This window comes from Plutella xylostella, chromosome 31, assembly GCF_932276165.1.
Source record: "Plutella xylostella chromosome 31, ilPluXylo3.1, whole genome shotgun sequence".
NCBI lineage: Eukaryota > Metazoa > Arthropoda > Insecta > Lepidoptera > Plutellidae > Plutella > Plutella xylostella.
In genome coordinates this window covers 1,582,102-1,607,956 of record NC_064011.1, presented here as the reverse complement: position 1 = coordinate 1,607,956, position 25,855 = coordinate 1,582,102, and the positions used below count along the sequence as shown (strand labels likewise).

Below are 25,855 nucleotides of genomic sequence, written 5' to 3'. Positions count from 1 at the left end.
GTGGGATAAATAACACACACACACGCACTCACGCCTTGTACTAATGTACTCCCTTGCGGGGTAGGCAGAGGTGCATTGCTGCACCCACTTTTCGCCAGAGTGTTATGTTAGTCCCAATGTAATAGGGGGCGGGCCTATTGCCATTTTACGGGCACATCCAAGACACGAGAACAAATATATGTGTTTAAACAAATATCTGCCCCAGCCGGGAATCGAACCCGGGACCATCGGCTCAGTAGTCAGGGTCACTAACCACTACGCCATTCGGTCGCCATAATGTTAAGTATTAAGGGCCTGTTTCACAATGTCTGGATAATGGCTACCTGTGGGATAAATAAAAGACATGCTGTCACTCTCTGTAATTATGTTTTAGACAGTGACAGCGCATATCTTTTACCAATGGTAGATCTGCAATAAACGTTTGGCCAAACATTGAAATATAATGCAGGTTTTATTGGAAATGGCAGTGCTACTTATACAGGGTGTCGGAAAATCCTCATACACACTTTATAGTTTATTAAGTAAAGTATGCGTAGGGAATATTTTATAACGAATTTCCAAAAGTCATTGAGCAAAAGTTTAGTTGCTCAGAATGACGAGTTACAATGCTCCTTTTGCGACACCCTGTATATTATATTAATTAATAATGCACGTTTTTGAAATGCATATTACCTATGGATTTATTAGTGTTAAGAAAGATAATTGGAATATTATAATTGGGTTAAGGAAATGTATTTAGTAAGAAGGTTTAGTTTGTCTCTAATCATACGCCATCTTTTTTCCAAAATACGCACCGAATCTAATTTTTTACTTACAAGGCTAAGAAATGTGAGAAGAAATTTTGTTTTAGCAATAAGTCCGCCTTACTTATATCATTCCAAATATCTTTGTTCAAAATATTGCTGCTTTGGTGTTCATTTCAATTTAAGTCTTAATTTAAACTTTTAGCACAACATTTTACCCTAGTACTAATAAACCTCGCATCACTTTGGGTATAGTTATTATTAAAATTTTCGTTGCGATGATTTTCCATAATTTAGACTTTAGATATACCTATAGGGTTTTGCAAAAAGGGTATACTAAATTGAATTATCAAAACTCGTAGAACAAAAGTTGTTCAGAATGACCCTCTGAGTCACCCCCTTTCGGCTTAGTATACCCTTTTTGCAACAGCCTGTAGTTCACGGATTACTTAGTCCAAAGTTATGCCTGGTTTATTAGTAAGATCATTCAGGTTTATTCCAGTGTTCATGTTTAGACCTATTTCATTCTAAATCAACTTAGATATACTAACTTTCATAGGAATCGCCAAATCAATATTAATGTCATCGAAATTTCTCTCTGAAACCAACCTGTGGGGTTACCACCACCGAACATTAGCAATAAACGATCCTTAAGCAGCGTCGCTCCCTTGTCAAATCTGACGTAACTTGTATGGATCTGACAGATTTTTGACAGGGGAGCAGCAGTTAATTGGTAATGTTTCGGTAGTGGTAAGGTAGCTGAACACTGAAATTTTCCTAAAAAAACTAGGTATTTCACTATCATTAAACATTAACTTTAAATTCATCACTATAATCTCTATACACAGACTTTTAAACAATCAAATCTAACTCTTTTACCCTATCACATAAGGTACGTTTTTAATAATAATTGGAAGAGAAAACTCGCCTTGCCGTGCGACTTTTAACTGTAACCCTTATTGCATAAGGTCGCTTATTCAGTAGGACGCCTCGTGTCCCGCTAGAATGTAGAGGTCATTGCCATCATCACTGGAAATCGCATTGTTTTGGACCAGCCGAGATTCTAGTACCACCACCCTGCGGAAGAAACAATTGCATTATTTATTTAATTCTTTATTGCACAAATATAGGAAATAAAGGTGCTAGTGCTAAGAGTTAATTAATCCTAATGTTATAAATTATAAATCACACGAATAAAGAAATGATATATCAGCCAGAAATATTATAAATTGTATTTTATATGCCACGTCCATAAGGAAAAGGTATAAAAATGGCGGGCTGACTCATAATATTCTGCCATTTTTAAAATTAGCGCGCGTTATATTATGATAATGAATAGAAACCCTGGAATAACATTCATAATTTTAGAAACCTTTGAGTACCTATCATTAGATCCAATAATACACAACAGTGTCAATTTGAGTACAAGTGTACTTGCCTCCGCCTACACTTGTACTCACTTCTCCCCATACCCAGCACTTTACACCGTTTGAGTACACTGTACTCTCCGTGATTACACTGTACTCACTTGTCGGCGCCCAGCAGCCGGTACACGCGCGACTGGTCCGTGATCTCCTGCGTCACGTCCCCGTTGCATATCTTAGCTGAGTACACTGTACTCACACCGCGATTATCCTTTTACTCACCTCCCCATACCCAGAACTTAACACACACAAACCCCGGTACATATCCTAGTCACTTGGCGGTTGAGTACAGTGTACTCATCTTGTACTCACTTGTCGGCGCCCAGCAGCCGGTACACGCGCGAGTGGTCCGTGATCTCCTGCGTCACGTCGCCGTTGCGCAGAGACCGGCCTTGTACTCCGTGCCGGTGGAACGCCAGGACTGAGTCTTGGAGGCACACTGGGGAGGTGGGTTGGAGGTTAGATTTAGGCAAGACAGGTAGCTTAATACCTAGTTTCACCATAGTCTGTTAGATCTTTAACACCCCTTTTGTATTAGACGTCGTCTCCATATTTAATTCGTGACAGATACCTATTCCAAAAGTCAACAACTAATCCCTTGATATGATATAGCAGAATATGGTGAAACTGGGGTTAAAAATATAAGTTTCATACTGTTATTGTTGTAATTGGTTGTCTGAGAAAAGTGTGTGTGTACTGTTCGTAAGACACTCATGAGCAACGAAAAAGTTCCAGCAACACAAGGAACGCCAATGGCAGGTGGAATTTTAAATTATTGCTTGTGAGTTTAATTTAAGTCCGCCGTTTGTACAATAATTTCATTTCTGTGACTATTTTTTTATTGTAGCTGGTAGTGGCTGGATGAGGAAGGCCGACTACAGAGTGTTGTGGCGCTCCTTGAGAGAAAGCAGTAAAATATTACGGGCTGATGATGCTTGGACGCTTACATACGTACTAACCAGTGCCTCTAACGGTCGCTTCGCCTAAAAACTTATCCCGTGGGAATTCCTGGATAAAAGTAGGTATCATATGTTCTTTCTCAGGGTCTAGACCATAATATGTATGGATACCAAATTTCATTCAAATCCGGTCAGTAGTTTTGGCGTGAAAGAGTAACAGACAGACAGACACAGTTACATTCGCATTTATAATATTAGTTAGGATTCTACTTACATATCCGATCAATATGGAAGTCGAACACGATCCGGCTCACAAAATTACTCTTCTTCTCCTCTGGAGCCCGCCATCTTGCCGCGTCCAGCGACGGTGGTAATACGGGGACCAGGTCGATTATGTTCTCGTGGCATACTAGCACCTGTTGGTAAAAGGGTTATTGTTAAATGGCGACTTGTATTGTGTATACTACACAAGTACTACTGGATGGTCACTGTAGCTTGACGACAAGCTAGCTAACGAGAGCTGCACAGTCAGCTGCATAAGTAGCTGTGCACTTTTTTACCCAGTCAAACTCACAAACAGCCTATTAAAAAAGTTTGTTATGTAGCTAGTTTGAGAGGGAACAAAGATTCAATTGTGCAACTGACCGTACCACCACAAACGCATTAGCAAAAATAACGATCCATAAGCTTCAGAAAACTTCTGTCAGTTCCATACAAGTTACGTCAGATTAGAAAACGCGCGACACCGCCTATGGATAGTTAATTGCTAATGTTCGGTGGTGGCAACCTCACTGTTATGCAAAAGGAACGTTTAATAGAACGACATAGAGTGGTCATCGCAGAAGCGCTACGTTTTCGAAAGATACGGTGTAACCAGCGGCCGCTACACGGGTTCGTTATCGACGTCGATAAACTCGGTGGCTCGCGTTCCACCAATTATAGCGTCGTATTTTTGGCAAATCGCGATATCGTGACGTTTATCTACGACAAGCCACCACAGCATGGTATCTTTCTAGAAACAGATAGATCTTAATACGAGTATACATGGATATTTTTTCCAATTTTGTGTCAAAATATCACACATCTTAAGCACAAATCCTATGGACGACGAAACTCTTAAATTTGTGGGTCTTCAGCAGATAATAAATAGACACAGTGTGTAGATATACTCACAGTGTCCTTATTGAGCTGGTGCGCGGTGTGCACGGTGTGCAGCCGCTCCGGGCGCGGTATGACGGTGTTGCTGCTTCCTAGTGACAGTTCTAGTTCGTCGGAGTGGAACCAGGTGGCGCCTGCGAAGGAAAATGATATTTTTAATGATGTTACAGATTCTCGCGACTGTAATCCCCAAAGAGGTAGTCAGAGGTGATTCGAGTTTTCGCTACACGCATTAAAATATGTACTCACGTGATAGGTCGTGAGCCGTACCGTTTTATTACCGTACCACGAAAGACACATATACTAGCAATCAGCAATCCGTAAGCAGCACCGGAATCGCTTATCTGTGTCAAACTTGTCACATCTATACAACTAACATCATCTTACAGTGGATACTGATGGAGTAAGCGGAGTGTCATAAGTTTAACGTGTCTGTGTATACGTGTGTGTCTATCTGACTGTGGTGTCTAACGGTTGTTCCGATTTTCGTTTAGTTTTTTTTCGGATCATAGATAGCACATACTTTATCAAAATCGGCTCAGCAATAACTCACCAGAGTTGATGTTGATGAGGTGCAGCCGTATCGGCCTCCTGCCGGCGCCGACACAGAGCAGCGGGTACTCCAGCTCCGGGACTATTATCAGCGAGAACACTGTGAGGGGTGACGGCACCACGCATTCTATGTTCTGTGGGCAAGAAATTGGAGGGTAAATACAGGGTGTTTTGAGGTGAAATGGGTCCAAAAGGTTTTTATGATTATTTATTTATTTTTATAGTTACACCAGCACCATATAAATTATAACTGTTCTAAAAGATGTTCAGAAAGACAGTCATATTATTGTGTTAAATATACATAAATTTACTCAAATTTAATGTAATGTTACAATGGAGAGGACTGACAAGAGCGCCATCTAGTATCAAACCGAAGAAACAAATTATGCTTTAGGGCCACTTTCTAGTTTCTACCGACGACGGCGCTCTTTATGTCTCTGTATCTCCGAAACTACTGGACCGATTTGGATGATTCTTTCTCCATCTAGCAGCTCATTTAACCCTGGTTTATCTTCCTTTGATAGGTCACCTTGACCTTGACCTTCTCACCTTGAGCAGCATAAACTTGTGCAGCGGGTCGTACCACTGCATGAGGAACAGGCCCGACGGCGTGGCGCCGCACAGGTACTTGTAGCCGTTGTACGGGTTGCGAGCTACGGCGCAGCGGGTGCAGCCTGCGGAGGTTTTAGGGGTTTAGAATGAGTGGAAAATTTGGAAAGTTTTTCTCTGTGTGTACTTTATTTATCATGTAGCAATTGGAAAATAATCATAGACGCTAACTTTACATCAGGGAACAGATGCGATTTTTTTTTCTATCTAAACTTTGTAATTTATGAGACTGATAATTATGTCTTGCTAAACTTCATTAGTTTATGGCTACTGGCTAAATATAAAAATAATTTTCCATATTGCCAATTTAGCGTTTCAGCATATAAAGAATATAGTTTTGAGGCGGTCAAAACTGTTGTTTTTATTCGCAACACTTATTTTCGAACTAACAATCTTCTTTCATATTCTTGGTATCCTATGCCCCACGGCAGGGGACAGAACAATACATCATGATTCACGATGTGCAGTTTTTGGTGTCAAATAAATTATACACTATTCTAATAATACATAAAACAATATAAAACCCCACATACCTCTAGTATCACTAGCCCTAGTCGACAACGCATGCCGCCGCGGCAGCAAGCGCGGCGGGAGGGCCAATAGCGTGCGAGACTTCCGTGCCGCGAGTAACGCGACCAATGAGTGACGGTAGAGCGACGGCGTCTTGCCTGGCGGATCAATGGGAGAACAGATGTTAGAAACAACTCAGCAGTAAAAGTTATTGGATTCATTTGATTGAAGAAATGATTGGGACTCTTTGGTTAGATAAATTCAGAAATAAGTTTAAAAGGGCCAATAGCGTGCAAGATTTCCGCGCCGTGAGCAGAGCGACCAATGAGTGGCGGTAGAGCGACGGCGTCTTGCCTGGCGGGCCAATGGGAGAAGATATGTTACAGGAGTAATTAGAATAGTGGACCAATGGGACTAGTGTTGTTATAGTAACGGTTACAGTTGAAGTTATTTCGAAGTATGTAGATGGCTGTAGCGAAACACTACAATATTGTCTGAATAGAACTTTTTACGGTTTGAACAGAGTTTAGTGAAACCTACCAACTAGTGAATCTGTCTGTATAAATAATTATTTTTTTTAAATAATTTGTACCGATCATTGACTTCTAGCGTAAGGACAGGCCCAACCAGCCCAAAATGGCGCCGTCCAAAATGGCGCTAGTCCTTAAATCTCATATCCCAATTTGTTAGAATAAGGGCCAGCGCGGGTAACATTTTCTTTTGGCAAAATGTCCTGATGGGCGCATCCTTCCTTTTGTAACCATTGGTATCGATATATTTATGAAATATAGGATTTAATATGTAAAAACACACCTGACAGCGACATCAGCACGTCTTTAATAACGTGCAGCCATATCGTCCGTCGCGGGTAGAGCTGGTCCATCGCCGTCTCGTGTAATTCGTTCAGGTTTAACGAGTATATGCCTTCTTCAGCACCTGTGTGAGGGGAAATATGGGTTACATGGTGCATTGATACCCAAGGGGTGAAAGCCACTTATTTCATCACCGAGCGGGGTTTAGCGTGGGGCGATAATAGACCGAGGGATTAAATAAGGGGTGCAAATGAGGTAAACACTGTGCTTTTCATTACGAATGCGAATAAAAATAAACGTGAATGACAAAAAAATAACACTTTATCTTCTTCCTATATTTTGCGTATATATTTGCAATATACAACAAAAATATTTGCTCTATTATTGCGACCAATAAAGAATTATTGGTCGCAAGTTAAATATCATTGAGCCTTTGGTTTTTGAGAAAGTTTTTACTTGAAATTCCTTTGCATTTGAGATGTCAGAAAGCAATATAAGTGATGAAAGGACTCACCAATAAGAATATACTGATCTCTCGTTTCAGGATTGATCCAAGACGCCGTACAGTTTATTCGCAGCGGACATCCGTTGAACACCTGAAACAAATAAACAATATGATGATAACGCCATCTAGTGACAATTATTTAAACTCTATTAAAGATGGACGCAGTGGGGGCACCAAAATAGCCCTTTTTTGTAGAAACTAGCGCCATCTAGCGGCAATTAGTTAGTATAATGTACACACGGCAACGTCAAATGGTTGGCAGGGCACACTAACGTAGTGTATGTGTGCACACTAACGTTGTCACGCAGAAATCAGTTTACACACCAGTAACAAACCACACACACACACAACAGCACAAACGAGTTTGCGCGTAGGCAAACGCCCGTATACCAGCTGTGACATAAAAATATCAACCGGTATCGGTAGTGTTAGTGAAATAGTTATAAAATTGATGTGAAGCAAAATTTCACTGCCTATGTCTATACACTTCGTAGCTCATTGGTAGAATGTTTGACTAATGAAACATAGGTCGTGAGTTCGAGTCCACGGATTTTTATTTTTATTTAACTTAATTCAAATTTTGCGTTAATTTAAACGCTGTTGAGTATAGAATTAATATATTTGAAACTGACAAACGACTACAAGCTGCATAGCTGTCGACTATTTCTCTTCGCCAAAAATATATGATTCTTTCTACATTTGAGAATTAAAACCATTCTACCCTCATACAATATGAATAAACGAAATTTGTTTTTAGTTTTAGTGACAATTCACCTCTGCGTCTGCAAAGTGATTCACTTTGTGATTTGTCAATTTAATTAATTACTCTTCGCAGTCACTATGGAAAGTCACTTAACCATGTTCAAAAAGGCGGAGATAATCGTATTTATATGAACAAAACATTACAATTAGTGAAATCGCAAAACCGTTTAACGGTAAGTAACTTAAAATTGCAAATATTTTATTTGACTGTTAGAATACTTGTATTTGTATAAGCTAAGTATTTGTTTTTTTGTTTGCAGAGGAGAACTGTTCAATTATGGGTTCACCGATACGCAGATTCGGGACATGTAGACAGTAGTCGTCTATACGGATGCATCACCACGCCATCGAGAAATCGTAGCTGCACATAGCGCTGATCCGTTCTGCAGCACCCGTTCTACGGCCACAACACATAATCTATCCCTACAAACCGTACGGGTTCACTTGCGTGCTGCTGGGTTGCGGTGTCGGAGGCCCACGAAGAAAATTGCTCTAACCGATCAGCATCGTCGAAACAGAGTGCGTTTTGCGACTGACTATTTTAAACTTTGATTGGTGCAACAATGTAGTGATATTTAGTGATGAAAAGTCCTTTAAGTCAGACAAGGATGGACGTAAGATATTATGGCGAAAAAGTGGTGAAAATTATAGTTATTGGGGTTAGCTCAGTAATTTTTATTTATCCATTTGTTTAAGATTTTATTTATTTTGTTAAATACTTATTATTATTTACAATTATGGGTAAGCCAATGTGTTAATGATGTTATTGTTACTGAGGTTGGAATAAGTTATCTTATTTCTAGCTAATTAACATGTTGATTCATATAACTAATGACTTGCCTATTTACTTTAGTAAAACAGCCAGTCCATCCTTTTCTGATGTTTATTATGATTAATATAAACTACAACTATGTTTTAAAACGAAAAACAACAAAAACGTAACATCCTTAATGTTTATGTTACGGCAAGAATAAATTTGGTAATTTTAACACTTAATAACTTGTTTCATTTACTTTCTGTGTTGCTTTTATTCGTGTATACTACAATACTATTATTAACCATCTTAAAAAATAAATTAAATCTAATAAAAAAGTTCAGTGGGATTTGAACCACCATACCGATTATTGTAAGTCTTGTATCATACCAACTGAGCCATTCAATCTATTACAATGCCTTGCAAAATTTTGCTTCATATCATAAAAACAATGAATCATTGTCACTGGCACAACTACATGCTTACAATATCCGTGTGTGGGTTGCCCAGAACTAAATAATTACGTCGACGTCGCCGACACACACATACACTACCTACGTTAGTGTGCCCTGCCAACCATTTAACGTTGCCGTGTGTACAATCAGAAGTGGGACAAGATGTTTTTTGATTCTTAGAGGTTGCTAGCTTCATGTTTAGATCCTCCTACCTTACTAAAGCAAGCGCCCATGTGCACTTTAGGCGTGGGGGGTAGTCCATTGGGCGCGCGGCGGGGGCGGTAATATGAACCTTATTACTAAGAAACTAATGCTATTTAGCGGTGGTTCTATGTACTAATGTATAATCAGAAGTGGGATAAGATGTTTTTTGATTCTTCTCTTCTTCTTCCTAACTTCATGTATAAATCCTCTTACCTTACTAAAGCAAGCGCCCATGTGCACTTTAGGCGTGGGGGGCAGTCCGTTGGGCGCGGGGCGCGGGGGGGTGTGCGCGCGGCGCGGGCGGGACCGGCGGGGCGGGACGGGGGGGGTGCCTGTGCCTGAGAAGATGGGATTGAATGGTGAATCAAATTGTCATTTATAACATATAAGGGCCACTTCAAACGGAAGCGTTTTCAACCCCCGACAAAAAAGGGGTGTTATTAGTCTAACGTGTCTGTGTATTTATCTGTGTGCCTAGCTCTCGACTGCTGCGTTACGTTACTCAACCGGCACAATAATTAAAGGAATTTTAAATCGAATCATTACCTGTGATGAAAAGTGGATCCTCTACGAACTAGACTGGACACTAAACAACCGAGGCTGGTCAATCGCTCTAGGCCACTGCTGCTTCAGGACAACGCTAGACCACACACTGCACAACAGACGGCTACCAAATTAGAGGAGCTTCAATTAGAATGTCTTAGACATCCACCGTACTCTCCGGACCTTGCTCCAACAGATTACAATTTTTTTCGCAATTTGGATAACTACTTGCAAGGAAAAAAATTCAACTCCGATGGGGCAGTCCAAACCGCCTTCAAAGATTTTATCGATTCCCGCCCGAATGGTTTTTTTAGTAAGGGGATCAATGAACTACCTATGAGATGGCAAAAGTGCATACATAGCAATGGTACATACTTTGATTAATTTAATATATTTCATTTAAAATAAAAAACGACTTTATGTTCCTCCTATAGAAAACGCTAATTTGATATGTAAGTACCTAATACATTGGTGCATGGCAATAGTGGGATATAATGTTATAATTTACGTGTATGATCAGTAATATTGCCAAACTGATCTGATGCATGCGCTATTAAATGTACTTCAATACTGCAGAGCTTTTTCAATGCTCGCGAGTGTATTTCAACTAGGTACTTTCGTCTCCGTATAGATGGTCAAAACCATAGAATAACAAGTACAGTAGTACTAGTACTCGTTATTCTATGGTCAAAACACTTTAGTACACACACACACACACACACACACACACACTCACGCCTTGTACTAATGTACTCCGTTGCGGGGTAGGCAGAGGTGTATTGCTGCACCCACTTTTCGCCAGAGTGTTAGGTTAGTCCCAATGTAATAGGGGGCGGGCCTATTGCCATTTTACGGGCACATCCAAGACCCGGGAACAAATATCTGTGTTTAAACAAATATCTGCCCCAGCCGGGAATAGAACCCGGGACCTTCGGCTCAGTAGTCAGGGTCACTAACCACTACGCCATTCGGTCGTCTTTCACACTTTAGTACTTACTGTTATTATCTAATTTAGCCTTATCCCGTTGGCTATCAGACAGACTCCGTTGCCGCTGACTCACGCCCGCGCCCTCGGAGGCTGTGTCTGTGCTCTTGTTATCTCGGCTTATCTCCTCGGCGATCCTGAAGAGAGTATATTCATTGTTATTAATTATTATTGTTATGTGGGGATGTCTTACATACGGCCATCCGAACCCATGCTAGGCAGAGCCTGGATTATCGGATAGCTGATGTATCTACACAGATACATAGATGCAAAGTTGCTTACATATTATATTATTATATAGATAAACGACAACCAGACACAAGGTAAAAACAAAGTGATCATCACACGAATGTTTGGGCGGGATTTGAACCTGCGACTCTAGAGCTTCGGAGGCAGGTTTACTACCGACTGAGCTAGGGTGTCCTCAATTATTTCACTACACTTCTGCCAACATGCCAACTATGCGTTTTAAATCCTCGACCTTTCATTCAAAAGTTTACCATATACAGTATTGTACTTACCTAAATATCTCATCCACTGACGACGTTTTCCTTTTACTATCGATCTCGCATTGACAAAACTGGTCTAAGTCTATGCCTTGCGTTTCAGTCTCTACTCTATTATGACATTTCCTATGTTCCGCCTTGTCATCCATGTCTAAACTCATGTCAATTTTCCGACACAACTCTTCATCCGTTCCATTCTCTATCCTATCCGAATCTATTGACAAACTGTTCGCAATTTGCAACGCTCTGAAGTTAGAAACAGATATCTTCTGCTTCTTGCAAACGTCACAGTAAACTATCCCTGAATCTGAGTTCTGATTGGAGCAATTCTTGTAATAGCTCAAAATATCCCCGTTTGAATTACAGGAATCGCAATTACATTTAGGAGGCACAGATCTTTGTAAATCACTTAACGCGTTGTCATTCTTCTGAGGTTTCGGACAGAGTAGGCACTCGCAGTTGGGATTTCTGATCTGTGGCGAGTCGAATACTTGTTCCGAGGTTTGGTCCGCATACATTATGTCTGCGTCGAGCTTTCGGCTTAGGATATCGTCGGCCGGTAGTCGAAAATTCGCCGCAATGCTTTGGTAAGTGTTTGTTGAGTTTAAGAAGTTTTGTTTCAGCTGTATGCACTGTGATAAGTGTTGGTCGTGGATTGAAAGGCCGCTGCCAGACTGTGCCATATTCGAAGCGTCAGCTGTCATCGGTAGGGTTGCCCTGTGAAAAAAATATAGTTTTACCACTTCTGAATTTTAAGTCTATTTTTTTGGGTTAATACAGATTGCCTTTTTAACACAAGGTTTTGTGCTTTGCATCACTGTGTTTGTTATGGTGTCAGTAATAAAGCTGATACTTAGAAAATTAGTAGATTATGATTAAAACGTGATAGTAAAGTGTTTTAGTTGCATTCAATATTTTTTCATTGGTCATTGCAAAATTAGCAACCACGGAATGTTGTTTAAACAGAATAAATACACTATTTTGTAATAAGTAAATTGTGGAATAATATTAGCAAATGCTGATGATATATAGACAATTAGACATAGTGTTGGACCTTTTCGAACACACTGAGTTAGGACAGAGTGTTGTGGCCTTGGGAGAGGCCTATGTCCAGCAGTGGATGATTTAGGCTGATATTGATGGTAACGATAGCTAGGGCAAAAGATGATGTAGTTATTATAATTAATGATGATGCAGACATGACAGGTAATACTACTTTAAGCCTAAAGTGATATAAAAAATAAATAAGTACATAGTTTGTGAATAGATACGTTTGTTCAATATAACAATAATAAACCTTAAAGACTTTGATGTATGATATAGGCTGCACCAATAAAGAATAGGGAATGAGTTTAGAGACGCCATTTTAAATTCGTATGTTTGTTGGCGCAGCTTATTTTCATTGTGAAATTATTATTTTTTAATGTGGAGTTAAATAAATATAATTGTGGTATACGGTACTTGAATAATAAAATACAAAAACAAAATAAGTTGAATGCTAATAGAAGAATCAAAAATACCTTAAAACGTAACTACATGCGTTCACAAATACTATTTCACAAGCATAAGCATAAATTTATTAGCACTATTAAAGCAGTATTGTAAAAATAAAAGGGTGTTTAACATTTATTAGTCAATTGTGAACATTTTATAGTGTGACGTGGTAAAACAAGTCATTCTGGCAAGTAAGTAATAACTTCGTCAAACTCATTATTATCAGGAATCTTAAAAAAAAATAAATGTAACGGTCATATTATAAAACAGTCCATAATCTATAGAAATATAAAACGATATTTATGTTTTATAACCAGCCGACATTTTGATTTGCATGGAAGCCAAACATGCTAACCAAAAATAAATATTTTGTCCTACATGCAAAACCTTCAGTGTTGCCAACTTTACTATCATAATAAGCCATACTTTTTCCTACTTAATTTCAAGTCTTAAATAACAATATTGAACATCAATAATTTTGAGGTACATACTATACGACTGTATTAACAATGAAACAAAGAACCTATGCTGCCATACTAATAATAAATAAAATATAATTATACATTTTCCACACCATATTTTACCTAAATAGTTGGCAACACTGTAAAAAAAAAACTCAAAAGTGCTCAACACAAATGTTTCTCTATCTACAGGTCAACACAAAGTATGGGGCAATTCCTTACGCTCAAATTTTAAACTTATATGTGCGAAATTAATAAGTAATAATTTATATAAAACAGTATTTATCGAAAAGCGAATTTTAGATAACTTAAATAATGCAAAGCTCTGTTTTTATTGGCTAGTTCGGCAGCCATTTTGTTTACCCAACTCTCTGTTTGGCTAAAAACATTCGACAGTGCTGCCAAAGTTTCCAAATTACACCGTTGTTTAGGTTTAAAATTTGCGCGTTTGGATATAGCCCCTATGTCCATGCATTGAGAAGCCAGTTTTACCTTAGCATCAACTCTTCGTCAATGTATTGTAATAGGCTCCTATAACAAGACATAAGAATGGTATGTAGGCATAATAGTGGCAATATACGGGGCTTTTAGGGGGAATATTTACTTGGTATAGTTTCTTTTAGCATTTAATGGAATAAGGGCATGATATCGACCAATAGGGGTACAGAATTCAAGCTACGTGAGTGAGTGATCTTTCCCTATTGGTAGATATCATAACTGAATTTGAATTTATTATATTCTAGTGGCTACTTTTAGTCATATCGTGACGGTAAATACTTTTCATCTTTAGCATAAATCAGAGGGAAATATGTATAAAATCGTTAAAAAAAACTGTCTTAAGATTTTATGATCCACACGGTATCACAAAGAGGGTTATTAGTAATCAAACTTAAAACAATAAAAGAACGTTATAAAGGTTAAAAAAAACAAAAGAAAACAAAACTATTAACGAATATAAACTGCCTGAAACGAGAAAAAAAAGTAAAAACATTATGGATGTAAATGATTATAAAAGTATGGGGTCCAAGAAATAATTGTAAAAATAAACACTTAGTCAAAAAAAACAACAACACTATTAATTTAAAACAAACTAAAAATAGGGGGAACGAAGATTTTAAATTGTATTTTCATCAAAACGAAAAATGGTTTCTCAAACTCACCCAACTACACTACCAACTAATAATCATGCAGACAAACAAACCAATAATAACAATATTTACAAACATACAAAAAGAACACATTTATGTATACACGTTCCAAAAAAAACTTATTTCTCAGCCAAAAACTTTCAAGTCAAAAACGTTCCAAAAACATAACAAAAAAAACTTTAACCGAACCTCATTTCCGAAAGAATAATCGATAAATATCTGAAATAAATGGGAGCAAACCAAGAGTAAATACGGAAACTTGAATGTAGGTATGTAAGGGGTATAATTTGATAATATTTTATAACCTAATAGTGTACCTAGTAAAATCATTGAATAGTGTTGAATGGACATCTGAAAGAATCACAGTGATTATATGGAATGTGATTTTGTACATCGTTCTATTTTTATACCAACTCATGAATTTCATATCCCCATTTTCACATTGTTTAAAATCCTAACCTCTGTAAAAACCCTAATAATCATAAGACAGCGAAAAGCGGGTATCTCTCTTGTAAGTCACCTCTGACTACCCTTTCGGGATTACAGTCGTAAGAATTTATCTACTTGTTGCAAAAAGGTACACTAAGCCAAAACCTACGTGTGCAGCATGTTATATCTAAGCTCGGAAATGAAATCAGAATGTAAAAGATAATAAATAATTAGATATAACATGCTGTGCGTTTCGGCTTAGTATACCCTTTTTGCAACACCTGTATATTGTATCATTTCACCCACTCCTAAACTAAACCATAAAAACAGTCTATACTCACTTCTCGCTAGCCGGCATGGTATCAGTGCTCATATCCTGAGGATTGTGTTTGGGACAGGACATGAGCGAGGCCACGCTCCAGCCCTCCGTGGACTGTCTGTTGTGGTGGACTGTGGGGAGAAAACCATGTAGGATTAGAAGGTGGAACCAGTAAGACGATAGAGCTTTGTAAATTGCGGTCCTAATCTTGGTGTTTTAGCATTATTAAACTCATCACTGTTGCAAAAAATTACAGATTATGGTAGCTGAATATATTTTTTAGCTCGCAATGACACTAAATAAATAAATAAATAAATAAATATGTGGGGACATCTCACACACGGCCATCCGACCCCAAGCTAGGCAGAACCTGTGTTATGGGTGTCGGACAGCTGATATATCTACACAAATACATAGATAGATAGATACTAAATATAAATATCAACACCCAAGACCCGAGTAAAAATATCTGTCTTTAAACAAATATCTGCCCCAGCCGGGAATCGAACCCGGGACCTTCGGCTCAGTAGTCAGGTCACTAACCACTACGCCATTCGGTCGTCAAATCCCCAATATCCCGAAATTGAGTTGATGAACACTAAATAGGGTCTATATAATGTCATTTTAAAGAGCTAACCTGGAAGTTTCTGTTATGGACTACATCAGGAATGAGAACTAAGGTCCGTATCTGAGAAGTAATCGATAACCATTGGGGTAGAGTAGTCCTTGTGGAGTAGAGTAGTGCGAGAGACCACAAAAGAACATGGCAAAGGTTGCTTGTTATTGAAATATATCCAGTCATATAATGATTCAGAGACCAAGATTGACGATGGTGATAATGTCAATAGTGTATTACTCAATATAAAAATAAAAATAAAAAAAAACACTCACCATTCCTCTTAATAGTATCCCCTTCGCAACTCCTCGAGACATCCGCCGAAAAGTTAATAACAGTCGGCATAGACCTCAAACTCAAATCATCATCCGCATCCAAATCCACTATCGGCGACCCATCATACACCCCCGAGCGTCTATTGGACGAATCCTCCGCTAACAACCTCACGCGATTGGTCGAAGTCTCATCGTCCAATAGCGAGGTGGGACGCGCGACGTTGTCTGACATTAGCGAGCGGGGGCGCACGTGATTGGCTGACAGGTTTTGCCTGCCCTGCTGTTGGTCCGTTCGGATGCCTCGAGCCGTGTGCTTTGACGCTATTCGCTGGGGTACGTTTGATAGTGCCTGTGGAAGGAAATTTGAGGTTGTGTTTTATTCTGATTATAGCAGGATTATTGTCAATATATGCCCTGATTGTACTACTCCAAACACTTTAGCAATCAAGAATCATAGCAGCATCGCTTGTCTGTCAAAAAACTGTTAGATCCATATACATTATGTCAGTTTTATTAGGTTAGGAATGCTGATTAGGGATTGTTAAATGCTTTTGTGTTGTGATGGTACAATTACAATAGCTGATCTACTGGATACTATAGGGAAGGACTTAAATAAAGGGTGGTATTTCATCAATGAAATTCTCAAAGGCATGTACGAACATAGCATAAAGATAATGTAGGGTTTCTTATCAACTTTCATAACGGCATCAACTTTAATATTTACAAAAAACCACAGTATCTAATTGCCTATGGGAAGCTCACTGATAAAATTCAACCCAATATTTTACTCACTCCTTCATCGTCCTCTTGACTATGGCAGGTGCTCGGCGGGTTAGAGTACTTCTGCAGCAGTTCCACTGATAAACGCTTACTCAATGAATCTTGCATTACGAAGGGGTGCTGTGAACAAATAATTATATATAATTAATATATTAATTTATTAATGACTTGTGTTTAAGGATTATTTATTCTGTGTGAATTACAGGTTGAAAAGGTAATTAGGGTAACCCATTATTTAGTTTGGTTGCAATTTTATTCTGCATACGTGTATACGTACCTGAAATGTTGTCAACCAATGAAAATTTTGCTGGAAGATATTATCATAATATGTATGTACGTCGGTTTTGTATTTCTAATATTGTACTTAATATAAAACAAACACAATAGGTATATAATATTAGAAATGACATTTTTTTCATTAACGTGGGACGACCCGGCACAAGTATAGTGCGTATACATATGTTCTTGTGCGACTCCCTTTCGACTCACTTTCAATAACTTGTCGGCCGTGGGTCGTTTCTTGGGGTTCTTAGTGAGTGCCGCCTTCAGGAACGAGTGACGCCGGTTTGAATCCCGACTTGGACATCAGGAAGAGCACCCCGTATAGTATAGAGCGTACTTGTGGCACTAGTATACAGGGTGTTGCAAAAAGGGTATACTAAGCCGAAACCTACATGTGCAGCATGGTATATCTAAGCCAGAAACAGAAATAAGAATTTCAAAATTCGCGTTAAAAAAAAACATTCTTCATAGTAAAAAGTCACGTGAACAACTAAGTTTCTATGGAAAATGAAATTTTTTTTTCGCGAATTTCCAAATTCTGATTTCAGTTTCGGGCTTAGATATACCATGCTGCACATGTAGGTTTCGGCTTAGTATACCCTTTTTGCAACACCCTGTATAAGTATTTCGACTCACTTGCAGCAGCTTGTCGGCCGTGGGTCGTTTCTTGGGGTTCTTAGTGAGTGCCGCCTTCAGAAACGAGTGGAAGTGTAGGGACCAGCGCTCGCGCTCCTTCAGTACCGCCGGTTTGAATCCCGACTTGGACATCAGGAAGAGCACTCGCATTGGGTGTAACTCGAACATCGGTGGTTGGAGCTCGGCTAGCTCTGGGAATGAGAGGAAAAAATATGGTTATGCAGGGTGTTAAGGATTCAGAAGTGGGACAAAGAGGATTCGAAATGTCGACAATTTGAACCACTTTTTTTGTTCTACTACTTTGGAAAATAACGTTTTTTATATTGCCTGTTGTAAGCTAATCTTTGTTGAAACTTATATTTACAGTTATTGAACTGGCAGCTTTTGGTAATTGAGGCTTATAAGCTGTAAGTAAGTAAAGATAGAAAGAAAATAAATATTGTATGTTATACCTATAGCTGTAATTCCACACGCCCAAATATCGCAGAGTTGGTTGTAGCCACCTTTCCGTTCCACGGCTGCCACCTGAAATCAGAAAAAAATTTATTGTATTGCTGACTAGTTTTTTAAATTAAAGCCAAACGGCAGTAAAAATAGATAGGCGCAAAAACTTGTGAAAATTATCTCCATTAGAGGGTGCTGTAAAAGTGGTAAGTATAGAATCCAAAAGCGGATGACTCAATTGGTCATCCTGAAAAACGCTTGTTCTACACCTTTAAAAACTCAGGATGAAGGTTTGAAAATGAGCCCCTGATCCACTCGCTTATCAGATACACCACCTTTGAAAAAACCTTTAAATATCTCAACGCTAACAACTTAAAATACACCATGATTCCTCCCACAAAACATCCAAACCCTACCTCAGGCGCCATCCAATACGGGGTCCCAATGAAGGACTTCCACTTGTTTATGGTGGCCGTGATCTGAGCGGACACTCCGAAGTCATCTTAATTACATTTTCAATAGTCATATAAGTGTTATCTGACGAATAACATTGTTGGTGTCACTGTCCATTACAAACATTCAGATGCTGTCATCAGAATTATCCCCCAGATAACTTTTATCTGGCTATTGAAAAATTAGCCCTAAGTGCAAAAGCTTGTCATAATAAATAATCTCCTTTTTTTTTTACTCTCAATCAATATCAAAAACCCTACCTCAGGCGCCATCCAATACGGGGTCCCAATGAAGGACTTTCTCTTGTTGATGGTGGCCGTGATCTGAGCCGACACCCCAAAGTCCGCCAGCTTCACGAATCACACATCTCACATACACGAATCATGACGTTTACGTAAGTCGATAAAGATGCCATGCAACGGGGACAGAGTAGCTCTAATCTCAACGTTTCACTACTTGACTCCTAGCACTATTTACTTGGAGCTTTCTCATAATAATATGTTCCTTTAGCTGTGTTTTGGCGGTTCAGTATCATCCCTATTGCATCCCTGGTGCTATTTCAGTCGTCGAACTTTCAAATTATTATGTAGCTACTAAAGTATAGTCTTTCAGATACCTTTAGATGGACAAACACATCCAGAAGGGCTAGTACGGGGTGCATTTAAGACGTGACAAGAGTTTTGCATCGCGCTCACTCGCATCGCGCAGCCTCAAGAGCTCTTGTCACGTCTTAATAGCGCCCTGTGTTACAGGGTTAGAACCTACCTCAGGCGCCATCCAATACGGGGTCCCAATGAAAGACTTCCTCTTGTTGATGGTGGCCGTGATCTGAGCGGACACTCCGAAGTCTGCGAGCTTCACGTCCCCGCACTCTGTTAGTAGGATGTTGGCGCCTTTTATGTCTCTGTGGGGGGGAGATTTGGGGTATTAATGTAAGGAACAATGAGCAAATTTTACTGTACTACCACAAATAACTTTAAACATTGTCTAACAAGTATTTAAAACTAAGTACCAACTTCTCCATTGTCGGTTATCTAACCGAAAGGGATTGATTTATAAATTAAACGTAATCTCCATATAAAATTCATGACAGATGTGTCAAAAGTTAACCACTACTCCCTGGTTATGCTATAACCGAGAATGGAGAAATTGGCACTAAGTTTGACAGATTTTGAAGGCGTTTGACAGCGCTAAACACCTGTTAAATACTGTCTAAGTTTTTGTGGTAAGATCCTTAAGGTATTTTTGGAGTTGCGCGTGGAATGTGTCATCATCAACACGACATATCACGTCCCCACTCCTGGGGCGTCCTCCTAATGAAGGGAGGGTTTTAGGCCTAGTCCAGCACAAGTAGAGCTGGACTAGGGTTTGTCACCGTGGTGAGAGGATTAGCTAGTCAGATCAGTTGTCAGTCGCTGACGTACCAGGGTGCGCCAAATATGCATAAAATACAGTTAATACGTCAATCGGGAAGGCTCCTTTGTACCTCATTGCAATAAATGCAAAGAACTTAGCTATTTTCGTAAAGTAAGGGGCTGTATACTGTAAAGTTCTTCAGAGATTTCTATCGTGAGTACATACAAAGACGAATGTATAGCAAAATAACGTTTTCTTCCAGCCAACCTTTGCTAAAGATATACCTGTGCATCTTGCCCATGCGGTGTAGGTACGACAGGCCGGTCAGCGTCTCGCGACACATGAACGCTATCTGGAGCTCGGTTAGGGGACCCGTCACGTGGTATATGTCCTGGAGAGAAAGAGAGATAGGATTAGTGGGGAGAAGGAGAGAAAGAAATGTTGGTTTAAGGTCATATATGTATGTGCTATACAACTCTGTTGCGTGAAAGAAATCTGTTCCCACCAGTACTATGCTATGTTGACCAATGAATATGATTAGTGGACATCAAAGGCATCAATAGCTATTTAGCATAGCACATAGCTTGTGGAAAAGCACCCTAAAAGTTGATTAACTTCAAACGAATGTTGAATATAAATGAACCTTGAGTCTTTGGTAACAAGATTTATAGAGTCTCGTAGTTGCTGCTCATAGAATCCGACAACGCTAGCTTTGCAACGGGCAAAAGATGGCAGATATTATTATTGTCAGCCCTGAATGAACGAAGAAGAATAAGACGTATCTCGTCTGTGTCAGTAATTACGATCTTATTTTGGTATTGGTACTTCTGTTACACAGTTAGCATTGTCCAACTCTCCACAGACGGACACTGACAAAACTAATAACACCACTCCTTACCTGCAAGCTCCCTCCACCACAATACTCCATAGAGATCCACAGCTTATCCCGTCTCAGATACGACCCGTAGTACGCGACTATATTCGGATGTCTACAGTCCTTCATCATGAGGATCTCCTGCTGGATGATGGCGAAGTCATCTCCTGGCTCCAGTTTGATGACTTTGATGGCCGCTAGCTCCCCGTTGTTTGTGAGGCGTTTCGCCTGTGGGAGAAGAAAGGGAGGATTGAATGAATATGTGGGTACAGTGCTCCAAAATTGATAATGCGCATAGAAATCTTTGACAGATCGGTTGTTTTCGATTATGTGACACATGATATTGACTCCTATTTCTTTCGAACAAGGTGCAAAATGCAAGTGTTTTTTAAGGCTCTTACGATTTAATGATTCGGGTGTGAAGATCTGCATGTGCATTATTAATTTTGGACAAGTGTATATGCAATCAATGGTGGCCCAAGCCCTAGCTAGGCAGAGCGTGTAATATGGGTATCGGACAGCTGATATATCTATACATATATACAATACATACATAGATAGATTAAAACCCAAGACCTGAGTACAAATATCTTTCTTTAAACAAATGTCTGCCCCAGCCGGGAATCGACCCCGGGACCTTTGGAATAGCAGTCAGGGTTACTAACAACTAAACCATTCGGTCGTCTATTGTAAACGGGAAAAAATTAAATTTGTAAGTAAGGATGGACAGATGCTTGTTGCTCTTTTACATTTAGTATGTGGGAAGCTGACACCCTGGATAAACACGTAAGCTAATTCCTAAGTGATTTTTTAAGCGGGAACAGCTAGTTAAAGGATAAAAGAGCCCTATATCCGGCACTGTAAAACATTATGATGGGTTATATATAAGTATCTTCTATTTAAAGGTCATGGCATGAGCAATTATTACCTACTATACCTACGTATCTTCATTACATGACTCACCCTACAAGTGTTGTAGGTACCTACAGTTTACTTATTACCTTGTTACTTTACAAAACGGCGTCATCTAAATTATATTTCCTTATTACGTAGATTATAAACGTATCATCATAGTATTCATAATTATATAGTTTATTTACTACATTTAATTGTTCAACGGGTATATTTTCATAAGGTCTATGTATAACATTCATTTTATTCTTAGTGGACGCTAATCCAACTGGCTAATCTTTAGATACGTCACTCGGGGAGGCTTCTTGTGTGTACTCTATACCGTATCTAGCAATCATCATCAGCCCGTGATCGTCCACTACTGGACATAGGCCTGTCGCAAGGAGCGCTACAACACTCTGTCCTCAGCCTTCCTCATCCAGCCACTACCGGCTACTATTCTTTCTCGTTCACACTTCGCTTATCGTATCAATACGGTTTTAAAACCATTTTCCGAGGGGGGTTACTCTTGCTTCATCTAATACTGAAGTTTCGGGGTTCAAAGAGCGACTGGGCGAGAAAGTTAAAGCACAAAACGGTCTATAAAAACCCGTATTACAAATTAAATAATTCGAATGAAAGATTTGAAAAAAAACTGTATTCTTCAGAACAATAAGCAATGATGTAATCGCGTTAAACTCCCTCGTTTGTATGTTAATGATAACGAGACGCGTGCATTTTTAAACAGCTGTAAAAAGTATAGCAAGTGTGAATCGTAATTGCACATTACTTAGGACCTGTTTCACAATGTCTGGATAATGGCTACCTGTGGGTCAAAAGACACGCTGTCACTGTCTGAAACATATTTACAGAGAGTAACAGGTAGGTATTATCCAGACACTGTGAAACCGACCCAATCTAATAAACTCCGATTGCTTATATGACACCCACCCTAAAACCTTGTGTCTTTCTAATAATGCTAAAAAAAACGAGAAATTCAGGCGTTTTTTTTTTCAGATCTTTTAAATACTTCCAGGAAGCTTTATCGGTCATTTTTGTTGTGAATAAATATCTGCCCATGTAGGCTGTTGAACCATCAAAAACTTCAAAAAGAAGTCTCAAAAACTATACATTTCGCCGCGGAACCCAAAATATTCACAACATGATAATGATGATGCAACGCTAAAACGAAAGTAGGCCGCGAATCAGTCAAGTTTACCGAGATAACAACGTTTTTCAGAAATATGGCGTATTTCCGTTGCAAATATTCTTCAATGAGTATCTAGGATAAGTATTCCTTTGTAAAAGAAAATAATGGTAGGTATATATTTTACCTGCCTGGTCTTATTCCATTCTCTGTTGGGGTGTAAGTACCTGCACTTGGCTCTCCCTTTTTATGCAAATCCCCAAGGTCTAAACTGCCTTTCGGAGCTTGGACCATTTCCCACCACGCTGGTCCAGTGCGGGTTGTTGGGTTCACATAATCAAGATGTGCAGGTTTTCTCACGATGTTTTCGTTCACCGTAAGAGCGACGGTATACATCTAGTACTTAAATTCCAAAGATCTTGTTGGTACATGTGAGCGCCGAGATTCGATCCAGCATCTCTGGCGTGAGAAGCGGGTGCTTACTCAACAGAGCTACCACCGCTCCTATACCTGTCTGGTTTAAATACCTACATATTTCTTTTGTTCCCACAAACACGCATGCGAAGTTAAAAGGCAATTTTATCGGATTTACCACTTAAGCCCATTTCCTTCAATAAAAAGGGTAACTAAATTAGGTACATAAGTCATTCTGCAGAGATTTGCAAAGACATTTCCTGTATTATTTGTTTGAAAAAACATATTTTATTTACTTTCGTTTACAGTACCTACTCTACGTAGTTACATAAGATGCAAAATATTATGTAGTTATTCAACCTTGCCCAACAATTTTGATAAGTATTATTGTAGTAGATAAAGGTAGCGATTCTAAAAGCACAAATTATCAATTTACACTATCAAAACATAAATAGCATATTTTTTTGGATCATCACTTGTTAAATAGGTAAGTAGCTAGTACTTCAGAACTAGCAAGTGTTTTGAACTCAACTTTACAGAGGTTTAAGTACTAGATAAACATTAAATTTAATCCACAGTCTAGTTAAATCTATGGATTAAAATCCAATTTTCATTGTTATTGTACACTGACTACACTATATACATGTAATATTGTATCATCTCTAAGATAATATCATACCATTGATAGCCAGTGATCAGGTGAATTCAGGTGCAATCTTATCTATACTGGCAATGCCTAACTTAAAAGATTCACATCAAACATGATAGGGTCTGACAATGGTAACTTTGAAAAAGATGATATATATTTTCTTTCTGATATGAATGAAGAATAGTATGACAAAATGTGTTAATCATCAGAGGTAGTTAACCGAGTAAATAATTTTTATCTTTAGTTTTTAAATAAATTCAAATAAAATTAAACACTAACATTGTTTACCTTTTATACCTTGTACCTGACTCTACAAGTAGAACCTTTTTGTCCTTTGCCAGCCTATCTATGAGCTCCTTACAGGTACATAGAAAAATATATTAGATGAAATGGTGCTATTTAGTTAGCATAAACATGCATTCATTTAAACAAGTCATTGGATATTACAGCTTCGAGATTATGTAAACAAATTCTTGTAATAAACAGGAACATAGATAAGAAGAATAGACTGTTTTGTTTAAGGATGGACCCAATTTGAGTAGGTAATTGGATGGGTGGGGGTGGAAATAAGTCACTTTTAAGGCTAGAATGGGGTGCATGTAAGAGGACTCCCCAAATAACATACCAACTGAACTTCGTATAAGGTGCAGGTGGCTAATTCAGCACTGGTTGGGTTGTTGTTACTCATGTAAGGCCATACCCACACCAAGATTGTTTACCATTTATGCCAAGTATGAAAAAATGCAGTCCTCTATCTATACATCTAGGCAATCAAAGACTAATGCACTATGTCTGGATAACATTTTCACCATGGTAACAAACCCTAGATATGGAGTCTTGTGTTTGTCATCGACACACAAAGGAGAAGTAGTCCAGAATCCCCACAGGATATCTTTTAGGTGAAGTGAAGTGTGTTTGCAGGAAAGACTAGTTTGAGTATAACTTTCTCACATATGTAAATGGTAGCCACATGTTGGCTTAATTCGGAATGCAAGTGTTGTACAACATGTGTGTTGAATGTTGAGATGGAATTTATAAAAAAAAGTAAACTTAAACAAGAAAATAATTTTAGGGTGCATGTTTTATGTGTTTCAACGACTTAAAAAGCGGTCTGAATGGTGAAATACGTGTAAAACTATGTAATTACGAACGGGGAAACGAAATCGAAGAGTTATTTACAAAATTATGAACGCGAGAAACGCCTAATGAATGTGCCAGCTAAACAGATAATTCTCGTGTTAACCATGACTCATCCGAGTGATTAATGAAAACTGTGAGAGGTGTGATTAAAAGCTTTCTTTTAATACCTTGTACACATCTCCATAGGTTCCTGAGCCAATTCTTTGAATAAGTTCATATTCGTCCTGCGGGTTTCTTCTGGATATGTCCGAGCTAAGGACACCACCGCCGTGCGCCATAATCACTAGTGTACACTAATTTTATTTACACACTTATTTCATTGTTAGAACATAACTGTGATAAATTAACTGGTTTAAATAATTATTTTTGAAACAAAAATTAATCCTACTTTCGACATCATCTATCTTGATTTTTTTTGTTGTTTTTTTTTAGGTGTTGCCATGCGCTTCTTAATGTCATCAATAATATTCAAGCATAGTCTGTGCCTCGCTCGGGGCCTACACTGCGAATGCGAGAGGCTTATCTCCACCATTGTAAAACTGGGATGGCATGGGGAGAGGGTGATGATGATGAAGTTAGCAAAATGCCTACGATGACTACAGATACTTACTACCCGTTGCGTAAGT

At 38.8% G+C, this 25,855-nt stretch overlaps 1 protein-coding gene across 1 annotated transcript; it reads right to left on the bottom strand.

The window, feature by feature from the left end:
* Window positions 1–659: 659 nt before the first annotated feature.
* Window positions 660–25,674, bottom strand: LOC105385070 (mitogen-activated protein kinase kinase kinase kinase 3). Its single transcript, XM_048632244.1, has 22 exons — window positions 25,397–25,674; window positions 21,013–21,216; window positions 20,399–20,505; window positions 19,524–19,662; window positions 18,314–18,386; window positions 17,862–18,052; window positions 16,956–17,063; window positions 16,164–16,512; window positions 15,295–15,403; window positions 13,869–13,907; window positions 11,437–12,138; window positions 10,928–11,052; window positions 9,601–9,725; window positions 7,222–7,303; window positions 6,709–6,831; window positions 5,919–6,053; window positions 5,326–5,450; window positions 4,778–4,910; window positions 4,240–4,358; window positions 3,341–3,482; window positions 2,480–2,606; window positions 660–1,820 (listed from the first exon to the last, which is right to left on the bottom strand). Exons 1-22 carry the CDS (start codon window positions 25,505–25,507, stop codon window positions 1,721–1,723), a joined length of 3,468 nt encoding a protein of 1,155 aa, XP_048488201.1. The 5' UTR covers window positions 25,508–25,674; the 3' UTR covers window positions 660–1,720.
* Window positions 25,675–25,855: the final 181 nt, after the last annotated feature.

Bases quoted from the DNA above. Each gene is read 5' to 3' on its own strand.
- LOC105385070 (XM_048632244.1), bottom strand. From the start codon at position 25,507: ATGGCGCACGGCGGTGGTGTCCTTAGCTCGGACATATCCAGAAGAAAC. The intron at 5,451-5,918 runs GTATGTGGGGTT...AAACCTCCGCAG, and splicing joins TAGGGCTAGTGATACTAGAG to GCTGCACCCGCTGCGCCGTA. The intron at 3,483-4,239 runs GTGAGTATATCT...TTTTACCAACAG, and splicing joins ACCAGCTCAATAAGGACACT to GTGCTAGTATGCCACGAGAA.